The sequence below is a fragment of the Leguminivora glycinivorella genome, chromosome 16, assembly GCF_023078275.1.
Source record: "Leguminivora glycinivorella isolate SPB_JAAS2020 chromosome 16, LegGlyc_1.1, whole genome shotgun sequence".
Classification (NCBI taxonomy): domain Eukaryota; kingdom Metazoa; phylum Arthropoda; class Insecta; order Lepidoptera; family Tortricidae; genus Leguminivora; species Leguminivora glycinivorella.
In genome coordinates, this window is record NC_062986.1 from 16646728 (window position 1) to 16665995 (window position 19268).

At 38.7% G+C, this 19268-nt stretch overlaps 2 protein-coding genes across 2 annotated transcripts in view; one reads left to right on the top strand and one right to left on the bottom strand.

Annotated features, from left to right (window-relative positions):
* The window catches only part of LOC125234411 (transient receptor potential cation channel trpm), a 448945-nt gene that overhangs the window by 349913 nt on the left and 79764 nt on the right, over nt 1–19268 (bottom strand).
* LOC125234412 (venom carboxylesterase-6-like) lies at nt 3520–12739 on the top strand. Its single transcript, XM_048140641.1, has 3 exons — nt 3520–3705; nt 8644–9887; nt 11183–12739. Exons 1-3 carry the CDS (start codon nt 3544–3546, stop codon nt 11442–11444), a joined length of 1668 nt encoding a protein of 555 aa, XP_047996598.1. The 5' UTR covers nt 3520–3543; the 3' UTR covers nt 11445–12739.

A 19268-nucleotide genomic window follows, 5' to 3' on the forward strand; every position in this document is an offset into this window, starting at 1 on the left:
CTCGTCTCTAGTGTTATTTATTTTTATTAGTTAGATACCATAGAGTTTATTTGATCCGTTAGCTTTAAGACTCCTTATTCCTTAGAGCGCTCATCAATTTCACGAAACGGCCATCGATAGATGGCGTTGGCGCTCGGTACGCGAGCACCTGCAACTCAACGCGCGTTTCAACGCCGACACAAATAATCTTGATAGTTTTGAATTAAATTGGTAATAACATAATTTTCAATTTTATACGGGGAATTTCCTGTTCATGGTATGGTAGTAGTAAATAAGGTGTATGAATGTAGTAAAAGTATAGTAGTCTACATATACATATATAAATACAGGTTTCCTAATTAATTGATTCAACAACCAACACCGCTGAGCCGAAACTACGAAAGCTAGAAAGTCGAAATTTGTATAGATTGCATTAACAAAATTTCGAAGAGATAAGAATCGATTATGAAAATTTACACCCCTAGTAGAGGGAAAAAGGGGTGAAAGTTTGTATCGGGATCAATTTGTTTTTTTTTATTAGGAAAATTTTAGTTAGGAACTGGAAATTAGAGAATAGTTTAATAGTGATTTCTGTTTTTTTATTGAATGTATATGCATACTGATTGGTCCCATTTTTATCAGAACCCAGTTCTGATGATGGGATCCTGGAGAAATCCAGGGAACTCCTCAAGTCTGAAAGGCATACATATAGCGATTTTTGTGTTTTTATATGAATAGCATGCATTTACGTACGGAACAATGACATTTGGTGCAGTGGAACTGTTGATGATGGTCAGACCGGAACTCCCTAAATCTAAACGGCACAATTATAGTGACTTTCATATTTTTATAAGAACAGCATGCACTTACGTCCAGAATAGTGACATTTGGTGCAGTGGAACTGCTCATGATGTTGTGTCACTTTTTAACCATCGCCTCAAATCTCTCAAGGAAGGACGGTTCTCAATTCGTCTGTTTTTTTTTGTTTGTTCCTCGATATCTCCGTCGTTACTGGACCGATTTAAAAAATTTAATAATTAAAGCATTAAAAGCAGTTTTAAAAAATACCTACACATTTCTACATGTGCTCTGCCTACCCCTTTATGGGATACAGGCGTGATTGTATGTATGTATTTGTACATAATCCAACATTCGCAAGTAGCTTTCATCAGAACCCAAAAGGCGGCGGTTTTTTTTTCTTAAAAATTATTAAACGTTTTTTTTTATGGGATAGGAGGCAAACGAGCAGACAAGTTGCCTGATGGTAAGCGATCACTGCCGGCTATGGACACCCGAAGCACCAGAAGTGTTGGTGCGTTGCCGGCCTTAAAGATGGATGTACGTTCTTTTCTTGAAGGTTTGAAGGTCGCATCGGTCCGGAAATACCGCTGGCAACAATTCATTCCACAGTTTAACTGTGCATGACGTGACCTGTGCAAAACATTGCGTCTTAGAAACATTTGAAAGGGTGAAAATCAAATTATGTACATGTTCGTTCTAAAAGTAGCTGATCAAACATCGTCGGTTTGGAAAGCCTGCGGTTAAATTTTTGCTCCTTCCTTACTATACATATTTTATTTAGAGGGTTTTGAGATTTAGGTAATAAAACAACGCTTCATTAGGTTTAATAGCATTATGTAAAGTATAATGTCAATGTAAGTGCAAGCAGTCTTATGAATAGAATAGCAGTTCTGTTGACCACCTCCTGACTCCATCATGAGACCTTGGACCTCATCTAGTTCGATGGTGCTCGTCGGCCCAAATCTAATGAGCCCAAACATGATGGGGTTATAATGAGGAGAATAGCAGTTCTGTTGACCACCTCCTGACTCCATCATGAGACCCTGGACCTCATCTAGTTCGATGGTGCTCGTCAGCCCAAATCTAATGAGCCCGAACATGATGGGGTTATGATGAGGAGAATAGCAGTTCTGTTGACCACCTCCTGACTCCATCATGAGACCCTGGACCTCATCTAGTTCGATGGTGCTCGTCAGCCCAAATCTAATGAGCCCGAACATGATGGGGTTATGATGAGGAGAATAGCAGTTCTGTTGGCCACCTCCTGACCCCGTCATGAGACCTTGGACCTCATCTAGTTCGATGGTGCTCGTCAGCCCAAATCTAATGAGCCCAAACATGATGGGGTTATGATGAGGAGAATAGCAGTTCTGTTGACCACCTCCTGACTCCATCATGAGACCCTGGACCTCATCTAGTTCGATGGTGCTCGTCAGCCCAAATCTAATGAGCCCAAACATGATGGGGTTATGATGAGGAGAATAGCAGTTCTGTTGACCACCTCCTGACTCCATCATGAGACCTTGGACCTCATCTAGTTCGATGGTGCTCGTCAGCCCAAATCTAATGAGCCCGAACATGATGGGGTTATGATGAGGAGAATAGCAGTTCTGTTGGCCACCTCCTGACCCCGTCATGAGACCTTGGACCTCATCTAGTTCGATGGTGCTCGTCAGCCCAAATCTAATGAGCCCAAATATGATGGGGTTATGATGAGGAGAATAGCAGTTCTGTTGACCACCTCCTGACTCCATCATGAGACCTTGGACCTCATCTAGATCGATGGTGCTCATCAGCCCAAATCTAATGAGCCCAAACATGGTGGAGTTATGATAAGTAGAATAGCAGTTCTGTTGAACATCTCCTGCCTGACTCCATCATCATGAGAACCAGAACCTCATCCTGGTCCCAAAATATAATAATAATTCAAACTCTCAACAAACTTCACGTATAACTTAAAATCCAAAATCATATGAAAAGCATGTCGAATGCTAAAATTGCATAAGGTGTAAAAAGGATCAAGATTTGTGTAGTCGCAGTTTACGGCACTTCTCGGAACTATCGCGCTGCTTACGAAAGCTAGGTGCGCCGGACGATCAAACGCAGGTCCGTTGTCTTCGAGCGCTCGGCGCAGACTGAGCGGGCTCGCGTTAGCACAGTGTCTTTTATTCGAATTTTAGGTGTTTTAAAAACATATCTATCGACAGAAAGGTATGTCTTATATGTTAAGTAGTAATAATTATAATTTGACAAAAAGGTAATGAGAACATTCCTTTGCTAATCCGCGAATAGATAACGTGCAAGTCAATCAGTGACAACCCGCTATACCTCTTACTTGCGTATTTGTACATGATAAAAAAACATAAACGAACAAACTTAGAAGTTAGATACCGAAAATCACATTGGATTTGCAATAAATTGCACGTCATCGATCGATTAATGAATTGTGGCACTAAAAACATGCGACGAATTTGAAATATGTAGGGCTCAGCGGCCAATTGTCTTCATGAAACGCTTGCCTTCCTAAACCTTGAGCTTGACGTTGGCGGAATCATAGAAAATTTGAATTTTGCGCCTTTTTCTAGTGCCACGAATTGGTTGACCGTCTATATATGTAATTATTTGCATCTCATCGCATCCAATAAAATTCCAACGTCTATAGAAGCCTAAGTTTGAGCACCGCCGATCGCTTGTTAAACTCGCGCGCAGCCGGCGTCAGCGCCATTTTCCCCATTCGTCCGCCGCCCGCCGCGCCGCGCAGCCATGTTTTATTTACTACTGCTTTTGTTTTCAAGTGCGTACGCGCAGACCATAGTGAATACTACACAGGGGGAAATACAAGGCTCACAGGCTAACGATGGGAACTATCAAGTGTTTTATGGAATACATTACGCTGGGTCCACGTCAGGAGCTAATCGGTTCAAGGTGAGGTTATGTAATGTGTTTGTTTACAATGTAATAAAGTGATTGATAAACTGGGTATTTTTGCACAGTTGTGAAAAAAACATCATTTTAATTATCGACAAAAATTTCGAGATAATCTAATGATGATCCTTCTAAGAATGGACCTTTTCAGCGATGGATATTTTTATTAATATCCACAGGTGCATTCATCATTCCCCCCCTAACCCCCCTTACCCTTTTTCCAGTATTTTGAGGTTGGCGGGCAGCGCAGCAGATCATCTTCCTCCATACCTCTCTATCAGCCGTCATTTCCATACTATACCTTTCACTCTCATATCATTGCAGCAGCAATTACCGCAGGTGCATTCTATATGGGAAATAAAATTATTCGAGAGTTTCGCGACTTAGGCGGCTTTTAACCTTGAATAAAACGTCCGGTACATACTCTAGTAATACAGCTCTAGAACAGTGTGCAACGTATTATGCAGTAATAAAACTGCAGTTTCACTTTATGGGTATTCCTAGACTTCAAAAAACTCGGTGTTGCCAGATTTACAATAAAAAGAAAGTGTGCATGCAAAAATATATTATCAAATGTGTATTAAATCAGATAGAGTAATTAATACGTAAATATAACGACGCATGGTGTCATTGTTTGCCCGATTACCTGCAATAAGGCACTGATCCCACCGCAAGCTAGTAAGCTATGAGCTATCGGCTATAAAAACGAACAAAAGATAAGCACTGTCGTGCAAATAAAAGAGACACGGCGATATTGATAGCTCACCGCTGGGCGAGGGGCCAGGGAGCCGATTTTTGAGTCTCACGGCGTTCGAATTCAGAAAATTGTCACTGAAAATAATAGGCAATTCACCGTTTTCAACCGGTATTTTAGTGACAGTGAGATTCAAAAATCGGCCCCCAGAGCCTAAACCTTAAAATCAGAGTTGAATCTCACTTGATAATATACCGGAGGGGTGTTTATATTGACACCGAGAATCGAGATAGCCTTAATCCCGGAATTTAACATATTAGGATAGTTTTTAACTTAGACTTATTTTGACCGGGATATAAACCGAATTACCTTCTTTCCCGTCAATACAGAGCCCAGCCTGTAACAAAGGCGAATAATTGAACTCTAGGCTATTCTCCTTATACTGATCAACATTTGTTCGGCGTGTGACAGACAACGTCAATGACAACAATAATGGCGTACATTGAAGCTAATATTTATTTTGTATGAAAAATTAAAAAATTAAAGACTTCATAATTTTTAAAAGTCACTGAACAAGTGTTGATCAGTATAAGGAGAATAGCCTACAGTTCAATTCTTCGCCTTTGTTACAGGCCCCACTCTGTATAAGTCTAATGAAACTAACCGTGAATCATTTCAAACTATTAGTTTTTAACATGTTGCCAATTGTTGTACATTAACATTTTACTTAATTTTATTAATGTCATAAGTTGACATTAATAAAAATAAGTAAAATGTTGTTCTATGTATGTAGACCTAAAAATCTTTGAGGTAGAATAAAAATAGAATCACGCCGGAAGTCGAGGAGACTAGCAGAGAAAATATAACACCATCGCGGTTACGTCAAATGACATCAATGACATCATATATACATATGTTTTACTATCTGAACCTCTACCATAATATTTTTCAGAGAGAATCAAGCCATAAATCGACACCGGATTAAAACTTTTAAAACTCAGTTTTGACAATTTGGCCCATATTCTTAATTTGATGAAAATTGACAATAGTACATTGTGCAACAAGGGGAGGAAGTTGAATATTACTAACGAGAGTAAGTTAAATCGCGACGGCTTGCCGGAGCGATTTAAAGACTCGAGTTAGTAATATTCATACTCCCCGAGTTACACACAATCATCACACTCGCAATGTAAAAAATATGTAAATAGATGTAAAAAAGTTAAGTACGGTACAAGAAATTACATTATTCCCTTGGGAGAACGATTTTTCTATAACTCACGCTCCGCCTGCGTGCAATAGCACATTTAAAGTGCGGGTGTGATGAAAAAATAATATTAGCACCATCTATCCGAGAATCAACCAAAGGCCATCTAAATGAGAATGGCACTGAGGCTAGAACAATTTCATGTGATCTGCCAACTCTATTTGGAAATAAGCGTATCATTATGTAAAAGTAAAGTTTTAAAGTAAACACATTTAATTGAATGTAAGCAAGCAGCAACGTTTTAAACATCTGTCAAAAGTTTCTACATTCGTCTGAAAAGTTATAATAACATGTCAACTATTACGTATTTCAACTACTTAATGCAAAATGTACGCAGATTACTTAAACATTTTTTTTATACTACGTCGGTGGCAAAGAAGGATACGGTTTGTCTGATGGAAAGCAGTCACCGTCTATGGATGCCTGCAACTCAAGGAGTGTCACATGCGCGTTGCCAACCCATTAGAAACTTGTACGCTCCCTTTTTAACCCCCGACGCAAAAACGACGGGGTGTTATAAGTTTGACGTGTCTGTCTCTCTGTCTGTCTGTCTGTGTGTGTCATCGTAGCTCCCGAACGGATGAACCGATTTAGATTTGCAAAGCTGAGTTAATCGGGAGTGTTCTTTAGCCGTGTTTCATGAAAATCGGTCTACTATATCGAGGTCGGGTTTTTTTCAAAATGTTAATTTTGTGGTTAGGTTATGCTGTGTTAATTACACAGCAAAAAGGATACATATGGGATAAGGGCAAGAAAATGACGATGTATCTTTTTAAACTACTTAGACTACAATGACCGTTAAAGTTTCTAAAATTATGCTGTAAAGTAGAGTTTTGTTTAGAAGGTCGAAAATAATCCCATTTTCTCAAACATGGAATGAAATATTGTCTTTACGTTCCTTAAAATGGGCTGGGAAGTATCGCTTTTTGGGCGCAACAACTCGAGAGGACTGTAAAGGGATTTCATATTATTTTTCAGGCCTAGGCCTGCAAAGTAACTTTTTTTTATAAAATATTGTCCTTTAGAGCATTTTTATTTTATTTCATTGTATGTTTGAGAAAAGCACTATACATGCCTCGGCGTGAAAACGGATTCCCGGCCTCGTATCCCTATCCGGCCTCGCTCGCACGCTCGCTCGGCCGTATATACCCACTTGGCCGGAAATCCTCATTTTCCCGGCCTCTGATGTAATGTACTATTGCAGAAATTTAAAAATTAAATCAACTAATTACTAACATTTTTCTGTGCAACTCTGTCCCCAAAAAAATCGGTTCTACACGTCTTTATTATGCAAATACTGATGACTATTCCAATATTTCCACAAGAAAGGCAAACCAAAAGCGCAAAACAATCAAAAGCCCAGTTAAGAATGGGTCCATTAAATTACAAAACACTGGAACCCGCATCCCATTCCTGTCTCACAAAACTTCACGAGAGTGAGGGAGACGGCCATTTTACGCTTCGCGTAGCCACTTCAATAGGCTTTTTTGCGATCTCGGCTTACAATTAGGCTCCCCAACAGTGTTCGTCCAACATCACAATGGTTTACGCTTCATAGCTAGCTCTCCTTATCGCTCTTCTGTATTGCGCGACAGAGATAGACTTCGTTTCGATCGCCACGTAACGTCAACGACTGTATCTTCGGCTAGGCCCGCAGGCCTATATTTCTGTACAAAAGAAAAAAGACAGTCAACCGAGCCCTTTGAAAAACAGTTTTATTGTGAGCAGGATAACATTCAAATTAGTCCCTTCTTCTTGGAAAGGTTGTTCTTTTACTCATTTTAAGCTGTTGAAAAAGAGCGATTTTTTTATATCAATTTACGCTACCTGACTGGGCTTATTCACCGGCATACTGAGTGCATCATTGACAATAACTTTGACATACTCGTATGAGATAAAAACTGCTAAAGAGAAGTGTATATTGGGCGTCATCATCATCATCGTCCTTGCGTTATCCCGGCATTTGCCACGGCTCATAGGAGCCTGGGGTCCGCTGTGACAACTAATAACAAAATTTGGCGTAGGCACTAGTTTTACGAAAGCGACTGCCATCTGACCTTCCAACCCAAAGGATAACTAGGGCTTATTGGAATTAGTCCGGTTTCCTCACGATGTTTTGCTTCACCGAAAAGCGACTGACAAATATCAAATGACATTTCGCACATAAGTTCCATCTCCGTACCGTTTACTAAGATTATGCTGCAATTAACGCTCAAGATAAGAGGAAATTTTAAAAGAAACGAGTAAGCAGTCAGGCACAAAAATGTTATGTAACGGCCTCTACGTACGCCACCGATAATCGCTTGCGATTTGCTGAACATTGCGGCGTTTGGCCGATTGGCTGAATTCCATTCTTCTATTTAGCCAGCAATTATCTGAAATCACTGGCCATTTGTTGTCGTCTGTAGAATCCTTGAGAAAAGGAAAATCGTGAGATAAGGGAGAGGATTTCTTACAAGAAATGATAATAATCGCTCTCCGAATAATCAAGATAGGTACTTCTTTACAAAAACTCTTTCCGTTAAAAGAATTTGAGGTGCCTGGCGCCTAAAAGATATCTTTGAAGAGTTCCAAGACAAGATAAGTAAAAAGGAACGAAACGTTTCTCTGAAATCTGTAAGGAATATGCACTTATTCCGGATTTCAAACTTTTATTTATCTATCTATCGTTTGTTTGTTGATACTGCTTCTACTATCTTTGATAACAGCTAGTAAGCGAAACAGGGAGTGTCATGTTTCAACTTTATCCAAAAAATAACAACTCATGTAACCATGATATCATCATGTAGGCATCATTATCATCTTATTTAACTATTTATAGGCAGTTCACTGCTTGATATCTATTTTATTATTTATTCACCTGTAAATCTCTTGAAATCGATTCCGCAGTTCTACAAAACCACCAGCCAGATCAATTTTATGTGACCAGCCCCATAACAAGTTTAGTCATTTAATAAAATATACATTTTCTCTTTTCCAGGCCCCGCCTCCACCACCAGCATACCCCGGCGTCTTCCACGCCCACGACAACAACGTCATATGCGCCCACCCCACCCCTCGTGGTATCGTAGGCGTCGAGGACTGCCTCGTCCTCAACATCCATACAAAGAACGTGACCACGCCCAAGCCAGTCATGGTCCTCCTACTCGGAGAAGAATACTCTTCTATCGATATCAGACAGTACTCCTACAGAAGACTCGTTGATGCCGATGTGGTTGTTGTGACCATGAATTACAGATTATCTATATTCGGATTCCTATGCTTGGGTGTCCCTGAAGCACCGGGCAATGCAGGATTGAAAGATATCGTACAAGGGTTACAGTGGATAAGAGATAATATTGCAGGGTTCGGCGGTAATCCGAACAATGTGGTTCTTTACGGACATGGTTCGGGAGCAGCTATGGTAGATCTGATCACACTATCACCACTAGCAACCAATTTAGTTCATAAAGCTATAGCACAGAGTGGTTCCGCTTTAGCTCCATGGGCCATTGCTTACGAGCCTATCAAATATGCCCAAGTTTTTGCAGAACAGCTCAGTTACACAGGAGAGACTCCAGGTGGTCTGGCTAGTAAACTAATAACAACTGACTTAGCCCTCCTGGCTCCAGCGTTACAGAGCCTTAGTTTCCAGAACAACTCCGTACTTTTTGCTCCATGCATTGAAAACAAAGCTCTAAACGACACTTTCATCACTGAAGCTCCCATTGACATATTGAAATCAGGCAACTACAGCCACATTCCTTATATAGCCGGATACACGGATAGAGAAGGCACGCTCAGAGCAAGTGAAGCGGTACATGAGGGTTGGTTAGAGAAAATGCAAGCGAATTTCTCAGACTTCATCCAAGTCGATTTAGGATTCAATGCAACAATGAACAAGACCGTTGTGGCTAACAACATAAGGAATTTCTACTGGGAGAACAGAGCAATTAACATGGAGACGATAACAGATTTCTTGAACTACCATGGGGATACGGCGGTGGTGGTGTCAGTGATAAGAGGGGCGAGGGAGAGGGCGTTGACTTCGACGGCTGCTGTGAGGCTGCTGGAGTTCACCTACAGAGGGACGAGGAATTCGGACTGGCTGTACAATACGATCCAGATCGACGGCGCGTGGCACGGGGTTACCCTGAACTATCTGTTTGACTACGATCTGAAGCCGGAGGATGAAAACGCCAGGGCGTCTTTAGTCAGGCGTTTTGTGTCCTTTGCTAACACCGGGTAAATAATTTAATTTGTATTTTTTTTTTATTAGCCTACTGTAGTGTCCCACTGCTGGGCAAAGGCCTCCCCTCGCTTCTTCCACTCAACCCTGTCATGTGCGTAATTTTGCCAGCTTGGATAAATGCGTTCAAGTCGTCCCGCCATCTCTTTTTCGGTCTGCCTGAACCCCGGCCTGCACCCTCCACGATGTTCCGTGGGTCCAAAATGGTATTTTTTTTAAGTTGAGTTGATCTTTCTTTATTTGAAGTCTTAGGCTAGGCTATTTATAATAAGAATATAGAAGTAAAGTACAAAACTAAGTAGATACCTACTATTATTATTGCCAGTGTGGTGACGGATTCAGAATATCACCACCCCAGTGGGTTTCTTGAAAGAAACCACACCCACCTCCACCCACCCACCCACTGAAGTGGGTGTCGTAGAATTCGACTGTGGGATATGGGTTAAATTGTGGCATAGGCGAAAGGGTGGCAACCTGTCACTGTCACTGCAATGTCACAATTTCGTTTACCTCACCCCCTTAATTATTGTGTGGCTCTGAAACCTGAATAGTTTCATGTGCTCTGCCCTTTATAGGATACAAAAATGATTGTATGTATGTAACTATGTAGGACATGTAGGTATGTATGTATTACTATATTACTATTAAACAGGTCTCAAGCTGTCCTAAACTGGATCAGGTAAGCTGATAAAAGTTTAATGACCCTTATTCGGCAGTTTACTTAGTGGTGAAAACTAGGTTGTTGATTTTACACGGTGTTTATTTTCACTTGCTTGTAAGTTAAATAAACATTTGAACTATCATGTAGGTCTCCGCAGTTTTGCTGATAAAACGGAAAAAATAGGCACAGTTTAGCGCGTTTTCACACTATCCGATCCGATATCGGATGTCGGAAGGATTTCTAAGGCAAAAATCCAAGATGGCGGCTTAAATGTATGGGATATCGGTCCTACATCCGATATCGGATCGGATAATGTGAAAACGCACTTACGCCATGCGTGCCTATCACGTTTTAGCACTGTCTAATAAATATAGGTATTTTTATTTTTAACATTGTTGCTAAGTTTTGATAATAATTTAGGTACGTATATGATCTTCAAATCTTTCTGATTGAATATAATAAAAAATCGAAAACACAAACACAAAATGCGAAATCAAAAACACAAAATATTATTTGTAGAGTTGATTTAACACGAATAAATTAATCAATAGAGCACGCCGTCCAATTATATAATTAAGCTTACAATATTGTACACAAATCACACCTAACTTTTAACCCTTCATTTTCCAGAGAGCCGACCAACGACCAAGTGACCTGGCTCCCAATAACCGCATCAGCCTTCAACTACCTATACTACGCTGGAGACTCCTCAACCGCTCTCGTCACCTTCCAAGAATCAGCCAGAGTTAACCCTCACACCGGCCGGATGAATTTCTGGGACAATTTGTATGACACGTACTATGTGCGCCCACAGTCGGTGTCATCGGCGGACAAGATTATTGGTCTAGCCGTTGTGTTAACGTTGGCACAGGGCGTGCTTGCTTACTTATAAGTTTAAATGTAGATTTTTCCGAATGAAACTTATTTATGTTCGTTTTATGAAAATTAAATTCACACAGTAAACACATTTGAAAGACGGATGACTTAGCCGTTTGACTTAATAACGACTATGACGTTAATTCCCATATAATAACATGTACCTACCGTTATATTTTAGTATCAGGAGATTTATGACGAACGCGAATAGAGCACAGTCTCTTGAGTCAGTGATCAAATTAACGAATAGCCTAATAGGCCTTAATCAAATTGCCCTTTGAACTATTGTCCTGCGATTAGTATTATTATTTGACCAGGAACGGTCTTAATTGATTTTATGATTTAAGAAGTACGTTGAAATATTTTATGCTCAAAATAATTGGAATAAGAGTTTTTATACATTTTTTGCTCAGAAAAAACTGAGATCACCTCGATTTTTGTAGAATGACAGAAATAAATTGTGGTAATTTTTGTATCTATCTATTACGATTTTATTGTGACGCATCTGGTGTGCCATAGATCGTGAGTGGGTTAAGCTGCGATAAGTTACAAATGTTCAGCTATTTCTTACGCATGTGATATGATTGCGTATTTTATCTATTTATGACCTGTGGTTCACATCAAAACGTGTGCAAATTATATTTTAATTATTAAAACTATAAACAGAGTAAACATATAAATCTAGTGTAGGTATGTAATATTAGTTTAAAATCCAGTGAAAATAAATTTATTATAATTTGACATGGACGTGCCATAAAAGTAATTGAGGAATGTGAAATAACATCTAATAAACATTTAAATGATTATTTGCCTTATTTTTAAGTTGCGTTTTAAATTGTATAATGTTAAATATAGTCATTTTAATGTTTTTATTACTTACAACCAGGTTAAACGTGCGCATTTTCTGCATTTATTTATTAATCATTATTTTTTTGATTTATTTTTACCTAATGACATAATTATGATTGTTAATTAGATATACGGTAAATTGCCAGTAACTGGCTTCCATAACTGGCCACCATGTAGGTATCTACTAAATATTATCAGTTAATTTTATAATAATAATCGTTTTTTTTTTTTAAATTAATAAATTACTTTTTAGTACATGTGCCCAGTTATTGGAAATTTACCATATGTCTGAAAAACTAGTAACGTTTTATAACTATTGTTAGTTTCATCTTAATTAGTGTGGTATAAAATAATGCTAGTTTTGTGATGATTCGTCCATTTATTATTAATTTTGGCATTTGAGTAAGGTATGTTTTTCTAAATAAGAATATGTTTACAGAAGATTATTTCAGTAAGAATATACTTACAAAATATTTAGTTCATAAGAATCATAAGACTCACAATTTACTTATTGTCGATAAAACTACAAAGAGGCAAGACAAATATGTAATTTTAATAATTATGTTTATATTTTTAGATTTGTTTGAGTAGACCCGGTAATTTTGTGACTCTATCTACACTTTTTGATTTATTTTCGTCTTTCTTTACTTAGATTCATATCTCAGCAATTCCCGTTTAGTTTGTACATTTGGATCACGTCTCCGATTTGGATAAAAATTGGTAGGCTGATAGAGTCCATGATGCTGAGCAAGATCCACTAGGTTTCCCAAAATGTCCTAGGTTGATTGTATGATATGAAACTTTCCTCTTTTGTTACCGAAAATTTATACAAATCTGGTAACAAAAAAGGAAGGTTTCATACAAACTACATAGGACATTTTGGGAAACCTAGTGGATCTTGCTCAGCATCATGGACTTTATCACCCTACCAATTTTTATCCAAATCGGAGACGTGATCCAAATTTATAAACTTAACGGGAATTGCACATCTTGTGAATCATAAGATAAGACATGACTCATAATTGGCATGTTCAAACATATCGCCAGAACGTGTATTTTCTTAATAGGCAAGTACCTCATAATTACGACAGTACAAGTACATCCGAAAATATAATTATATAACGTACATATATCATTTTGTGACTATAAACATGTTTTAAACAATACAATAAATAAATTCGATTTAGCTCGCTTAGAAGCGACAGGGGGCGCTAATGTCACTATGGCGAATAGTGGGAATAGACGCGTGGGGGACGGGAACAATGTCATGTTTGCATTAATGACCTGGACGCCGATCAAAATGTAGTGAACTCTAAGACGAAAGTTGTCATTTTGTGTTTAGTGACGGTGTTCCGCGAGATTGAATGGTAAGTATGACAATTTTCTTATGGAACATTGTATCAATCCTTAAAGTGTCACTTTGAACTTGTAATAACTATTCAATATTGAGTTTCATTTTAAAGCAACAGTGTCATTTTTGCTATAATGACACTAGTACTTTAACAATTCTAAACGTGTTGAGATAGGTATAGTGACACTGTGCACGTAATGACGGTTTGGCTTTAAACTATTAGGCTTAATGCAGGTTAAAAATAAAGTTGTACTGTACTTTTACTTAAAATGACGTTATGGTCTTACCTCGCTAAAAAGAATTTGCATGAATGAGTCTTCATTATCTGTTTAGTGTCATTTTTGATTGTATGAATTACCATAATTACACTTGCAAAGAAATGGAATACCGCTGTTATGAGTTTAAAGCCACTTTAACTGGTAATGGTAGCTTTAAGCGCGTTGACTGATTCTTGTCACTTTAAGTTTTATGTCATGCTTTGCGGTAATTAAAATTACAAAACAGTTAATGATTAATTACCTTCTAGACATATTACGTTTAATACCATTGTTCCATTTAAGTTTAGCACATAAATCTACACAATTTTGATGAAATTCTATGAAAAAGACATTTTACTCAATTTTTTTGTAAAATACCTATAAACAGCGCTAATAAAAATTAAGGTTATTTTTTGTATAATTATTTTTTACGAAGTAATTGCTATTTTTGTGATCTACAAGACACAATTACTAATTTAAGATACAATATAAAAACTATGATTGCTAGTGGATAAATTTCTTGTGCATTAATATAGCTAAATTATTAGCCATAAATAAATATATTTGTTTGTTACAGTAAAAAGTATGCACAGTTCAAACGGCCGACTAAACTTCGCGTAAGTTAGGGTATACCAAAAAAAATCGCACCTCGCGCAAAATCGTTTCAGGCAAAAATATCTCTAATCTTATTGACTGTAATCTATCAATATTTGTGTCATTTCAAAGTACAATTAAAGCCCTTTAAGAGAAAAGGTGTACAATTTTCTTAAAAACAATAATCGCCAATCTGCCGTGGTTTAAAAAAAAAGGTATTGATGCGATTTTAATGGGACTCTAGGTGTGCTATGCTACCCCAGACGGTTTTAGAAGGAGCTGTAAAGGTGTCATGTGGATCTTTTGCACCCCAAAAGTCACCGAGGACGAACGCCTGCAGAAAAAAAAAACCTGCCTTCAAGGTTTTTTTCTGCAGGCGCATAGGGTAAAACACCAGAAAAAGCAGCTCAAGTGGTGGTACTGCTCCTAAACGGACTACGGCAGTAGCAAGTTGCTGAACGCCTAAGCATAATCCGTTTCCGGGTGCGACGAATCTTGTTGCGGTTTCTGGAGACCAGTAGCTACATCAGGAGGCCAGGATCTGAGATAAGACGCTGCACCACCGCTAGAGACGACCGGTACATTGTATCAGCCTCTTTGCGGAACCGCTTTCTTATCGCTCCTGACCTGCAGATACTGCTAAGAACAGCTCGAAGAACTGTAGTGAGTATCTCCATGATCAGAAGAAGATTGAGGGAGAAGAAAATGTTACCCCGAAGAGCTGACAGAGGCTACCAATTGAAGCCAGAGCCAATACCCCAATCGAATTGCTACAAGGCTTAAGGATTGGACGTTGCAGCAATAGAGGAAAGTTTTGTTCCACTACGAGACGAAGGAGATCATTTACACTAACTACAGACGCAAAAGGGTGTACAGGAGTCAAGGAGAGCAGTTTACACCAGTCTTCACCGAAGAAACAGTCAGTTATGGGAGCGGCTCGTGCATGTTCTGGGGCGGCATTTCCATCGACGGCAAAACGGATCCTCATTATGGAGATCTTAGAAGAACGTATGGTCTCGTACGCTGAGTTTTTTGGACCTGATTTCCAATTCATGCACGTCTACGCCCGTTGCCTTGATAGTGCGGGACTCCCTGATGCATGAGGTCGGAATGCACCGTAATGGAGTGGCAGCAACGAGCCCCGACCTGAACCCCATCGAACATCTCTGGGATGAGTTAAAACGGATTGTTTGGTCACGGGATCCTGCTCCAGCCACCCTCAAAGAGCTGGAAGCCGTAGTTATTGAGGAATGGGAAAATATTCCTCAAAAATAAACTTTTTAACAAAAAATAAAACCGCCTTCAAAAATAAGCGCGTTACAAAACACGGAGAAACTAAAAAGCCAAAAATAATAAACCTTTCAATTCAGATTTCTTGTCGTATTGTAATAAGCTAAACATCCAAATTATAAACAAATCAATTATTTTTGTAGTCGGTACCAGACCTGTTCGTCGCCTTGCTATTGCCTGTTTGCCCCACCCAACCATACACAGGCTGGTACCGACTCCAAAAATAATTGATTTGTTTATAATTTGGATGTTTAGCTTATTACAATACGACAAGAAATCTGAATTGAAAGGTTTATTATTTTTGGCTTTTTAGTTTCTCCGTGTTTTGTAACGCGCTTATTTTTGAAGGCGGTTTTATTTTTTGTTAAAAAGTTTATTTATTTGTTGATTTTTAGTGGTTCCTAGTGATATTATATGTATCAGTCCGAATACATGTACAGTAGTGAAAGAATTATCCTTTAACTCCTAACCATTGAGGAGTTGACCTTCCATCATCAGCTCAGTTGATTTTTAGTGGTTCCTAGTGATATTATATGTATCAGTCCGAATACATGTACAGTAGTGAAAGAATTATCCTTAAACTCCTAACCATTGAGGAGTTGACCTTCCATCATCAGCTCAGCCACATAAAATTATTACCATCAGACGTAAATACTGGTGTACCTTTGAAAAATAGACTAAAAACATTACATGTGCCTATAACATTTGAAGAGTTCCCTCGATTTCTCCAGGATCCCATCATCAGACCCTGACTTGGTGCCAATGGGACCATCTCGGGGTTATACCGGTTCGATCAAAAAAAAAATTTTGAAAATCGGTCCACGATTCTCGGAGATATCGAGTAACATACATACAAAAAAAAAAAAAAAAAAAAAAAAAAAAAAAAAAAAACATTCAGTCGAATTGAGAACCTCCTCCTTTTTTGAAGTCGGTTAAAAACTGATCGTAACACTGATCAGGTCCATAACTGATCGCATGGAAGCTACAGGAAGGGCCAGAGGGAGGAACACTGGGTTTTAAGGTTAATTTTAAGTCATTTTTTTCGATATTTGTTGATTTTATTGCGTTTGATTTTTTTTAAATTTTAACCTAAATGCACTTTGGTTACTTTTTCCTGACAATTTTAATTTTTGGTATAAAATGTCATGAATTTTATGAATATTAAAATAAATGTTGTATTACTAACAAATGTTAAAATAATTCTAAGCAAGTTGTTTTGTTATCATCCAATTTGTATTGTGTTATTTTTTTTTTATACTACGTCGGTGGCAAGCAAGCGTACGGCCCGCCTGATGGAAAGCGGTCACCGTAACCTATGGACGCCTGCAACTCAAGGAGTGTCACATGCGCGTTGCCAACCCATTAGAAACTTGTACACTCCCTTTTGCTGTGTTAAGTACACAGCAGAAGGGAGTGTGTTATTTGTTACTTTCCTTAAAAATCTGGGATTCTTTATATTTTTTCTACTAGGTATATCTGTAATAGATGGCAAGATTGGCAAGTGTTCACAGATAAGCAAAAGTTATATATATGACAGTATTTTGCAACGAGTGGGCTTACTATACCAATTTTTTTTTAATACTACGTCGGTGGCAAACAAGCCCACGGTCCGCCTGATGGAAAGCGGTCACCGTAACCTATGGACGCCTGCAACTCAAGCAGTGTCACATGCGCGTTGCCAATCCATTAGAAACTTGTACACTCCCTTTTGCTGTGTTAAGTACACAGCAGAAGGGAGTGTGTTATTTGTTACTTTCCTTAAAAATCTGGGATTTTTTTATATTTTTTCTACTAGGTATATCTGTAATAGATGGCAAGATTGGCAAGTGTTCACAGATAAGCAAAGTTCTATGACAGTATTTTGCAACGATTGGGCTTACTATACCATTTTTTTTTAATACTACGTCGGTGGCAAACAAGCCCACCGGTCCGCCTGATGGAAAGCGGTCACCGTAACCTATGGACGCCTGCAACTCAAGGAGTGTCACATGCGCGTTGCCAACCCATTAGAAACTTGTACACTCCCTTTTGCTGTGTTAAGTTTTTGACGACCGGTCTGGCGCAGTCGGTAGTTTGCTGTGTTAAGTACACATCAGAATTTGTGTGATGAGCACAGATTTGTTCCTGAGTCATATGTTTTCTATGTATATAAGTATTTATATATATATATATATATATATATATATATATATATATATATATATATATATATTTGATACGTTTCTTAAAATCTGGGATGTCCTATAATTTTATTTATTTTTTCAGAAGGGAGTGTGTTATTCTTATTTGATACGTTTCTTAAAAATCTGGGATTTTTTATATTTTTTCTACTAGTAATGTCTATAATATGGCAAGATTGGCAAGTGTTCACAGATAAGCAAAAGTTCTATGACAGTATTTTGCAACGAGTGGGCCTACTATATCAATTATATGTTCTATGGCCTGTGTGGTGACGGGTTAAGAATTTCACCACCCTCTTTCTTCCCGTGGGTGTCGTAGAAGGCGACTATGGGATATGGGTTAAGTTGTGGCGTAGGCGAGAGGCTGGCAACCTGTCACTGCAATGTCACAGTTTCGTTTTCTTTCAACCCCTTATTTGCCAAGAGTGGCACAGAAGCTTTAGTAGTTTCATGTGTTCTGCCTACCCCTTTATGGGATACAGGCGTGATTGTATGTTGTATGTATGTATAGAAAGCAATTTTCTATCTAAAATGCTTACAATCAAACGCAAATCCAGCTCCAAAGAATCAACATACGCTCATCCTACTTTGCATATAATAAGTGATCGTATTCAGCGACAATAAACCTGACTAAGCCTACCAGGTGCCTAGCCAACGTCACAGTATAATAAAGAGTACTATCGTACAGTATGTCCACTCCCGTTCCCCGCTAAAAGTGCCGCCCACCCCCACTCGTTTACCTCACAGTTACCGCCTGTCAAAAACGCGAACAGTCAACCTGTCATATTTCACTTATACAAGCATAGTACGCGTACACCTCGAGCATAGACTGTGTGCTGGGAACGCGCCTCTTTCTTATATTTGATCGCCAGTGTCCGAAGTGTGCTCCCAGCGTGTCCAATATCCTTTCTTCCTACAGCTGAGGGCGCGACAGAGTCAGACTGAGTTTCGATAGTGTAGTCAAAATGAGTAAAACTGTCACCCTCTTATTCATAAACGTTTACTAAAGTTATCGAGCCGATAAAGTTCGTTTTCAGTACAGATGGTGTTTTTTTTACGCACTAGTGAGAAGTGGTCATTATATGTCAGGTCGAAATGCCATCTGTAAAACGTCGTCGATACACCTGTAACCGTGTCGATTTAAAAAGTTTTAATTTGCCCCTTTCTGTCGTATAGTCCCTTTCTGTCGTATGTCGTATTAGTGTGATAGAAAGGGACAAACGAACTTTAAAAGCCTGATAACTTTAGTGAACGTTTATGAATAAGGGGGTTAGTATACACACAAATATACACATACATATAAAATTCGCTCACTCAGC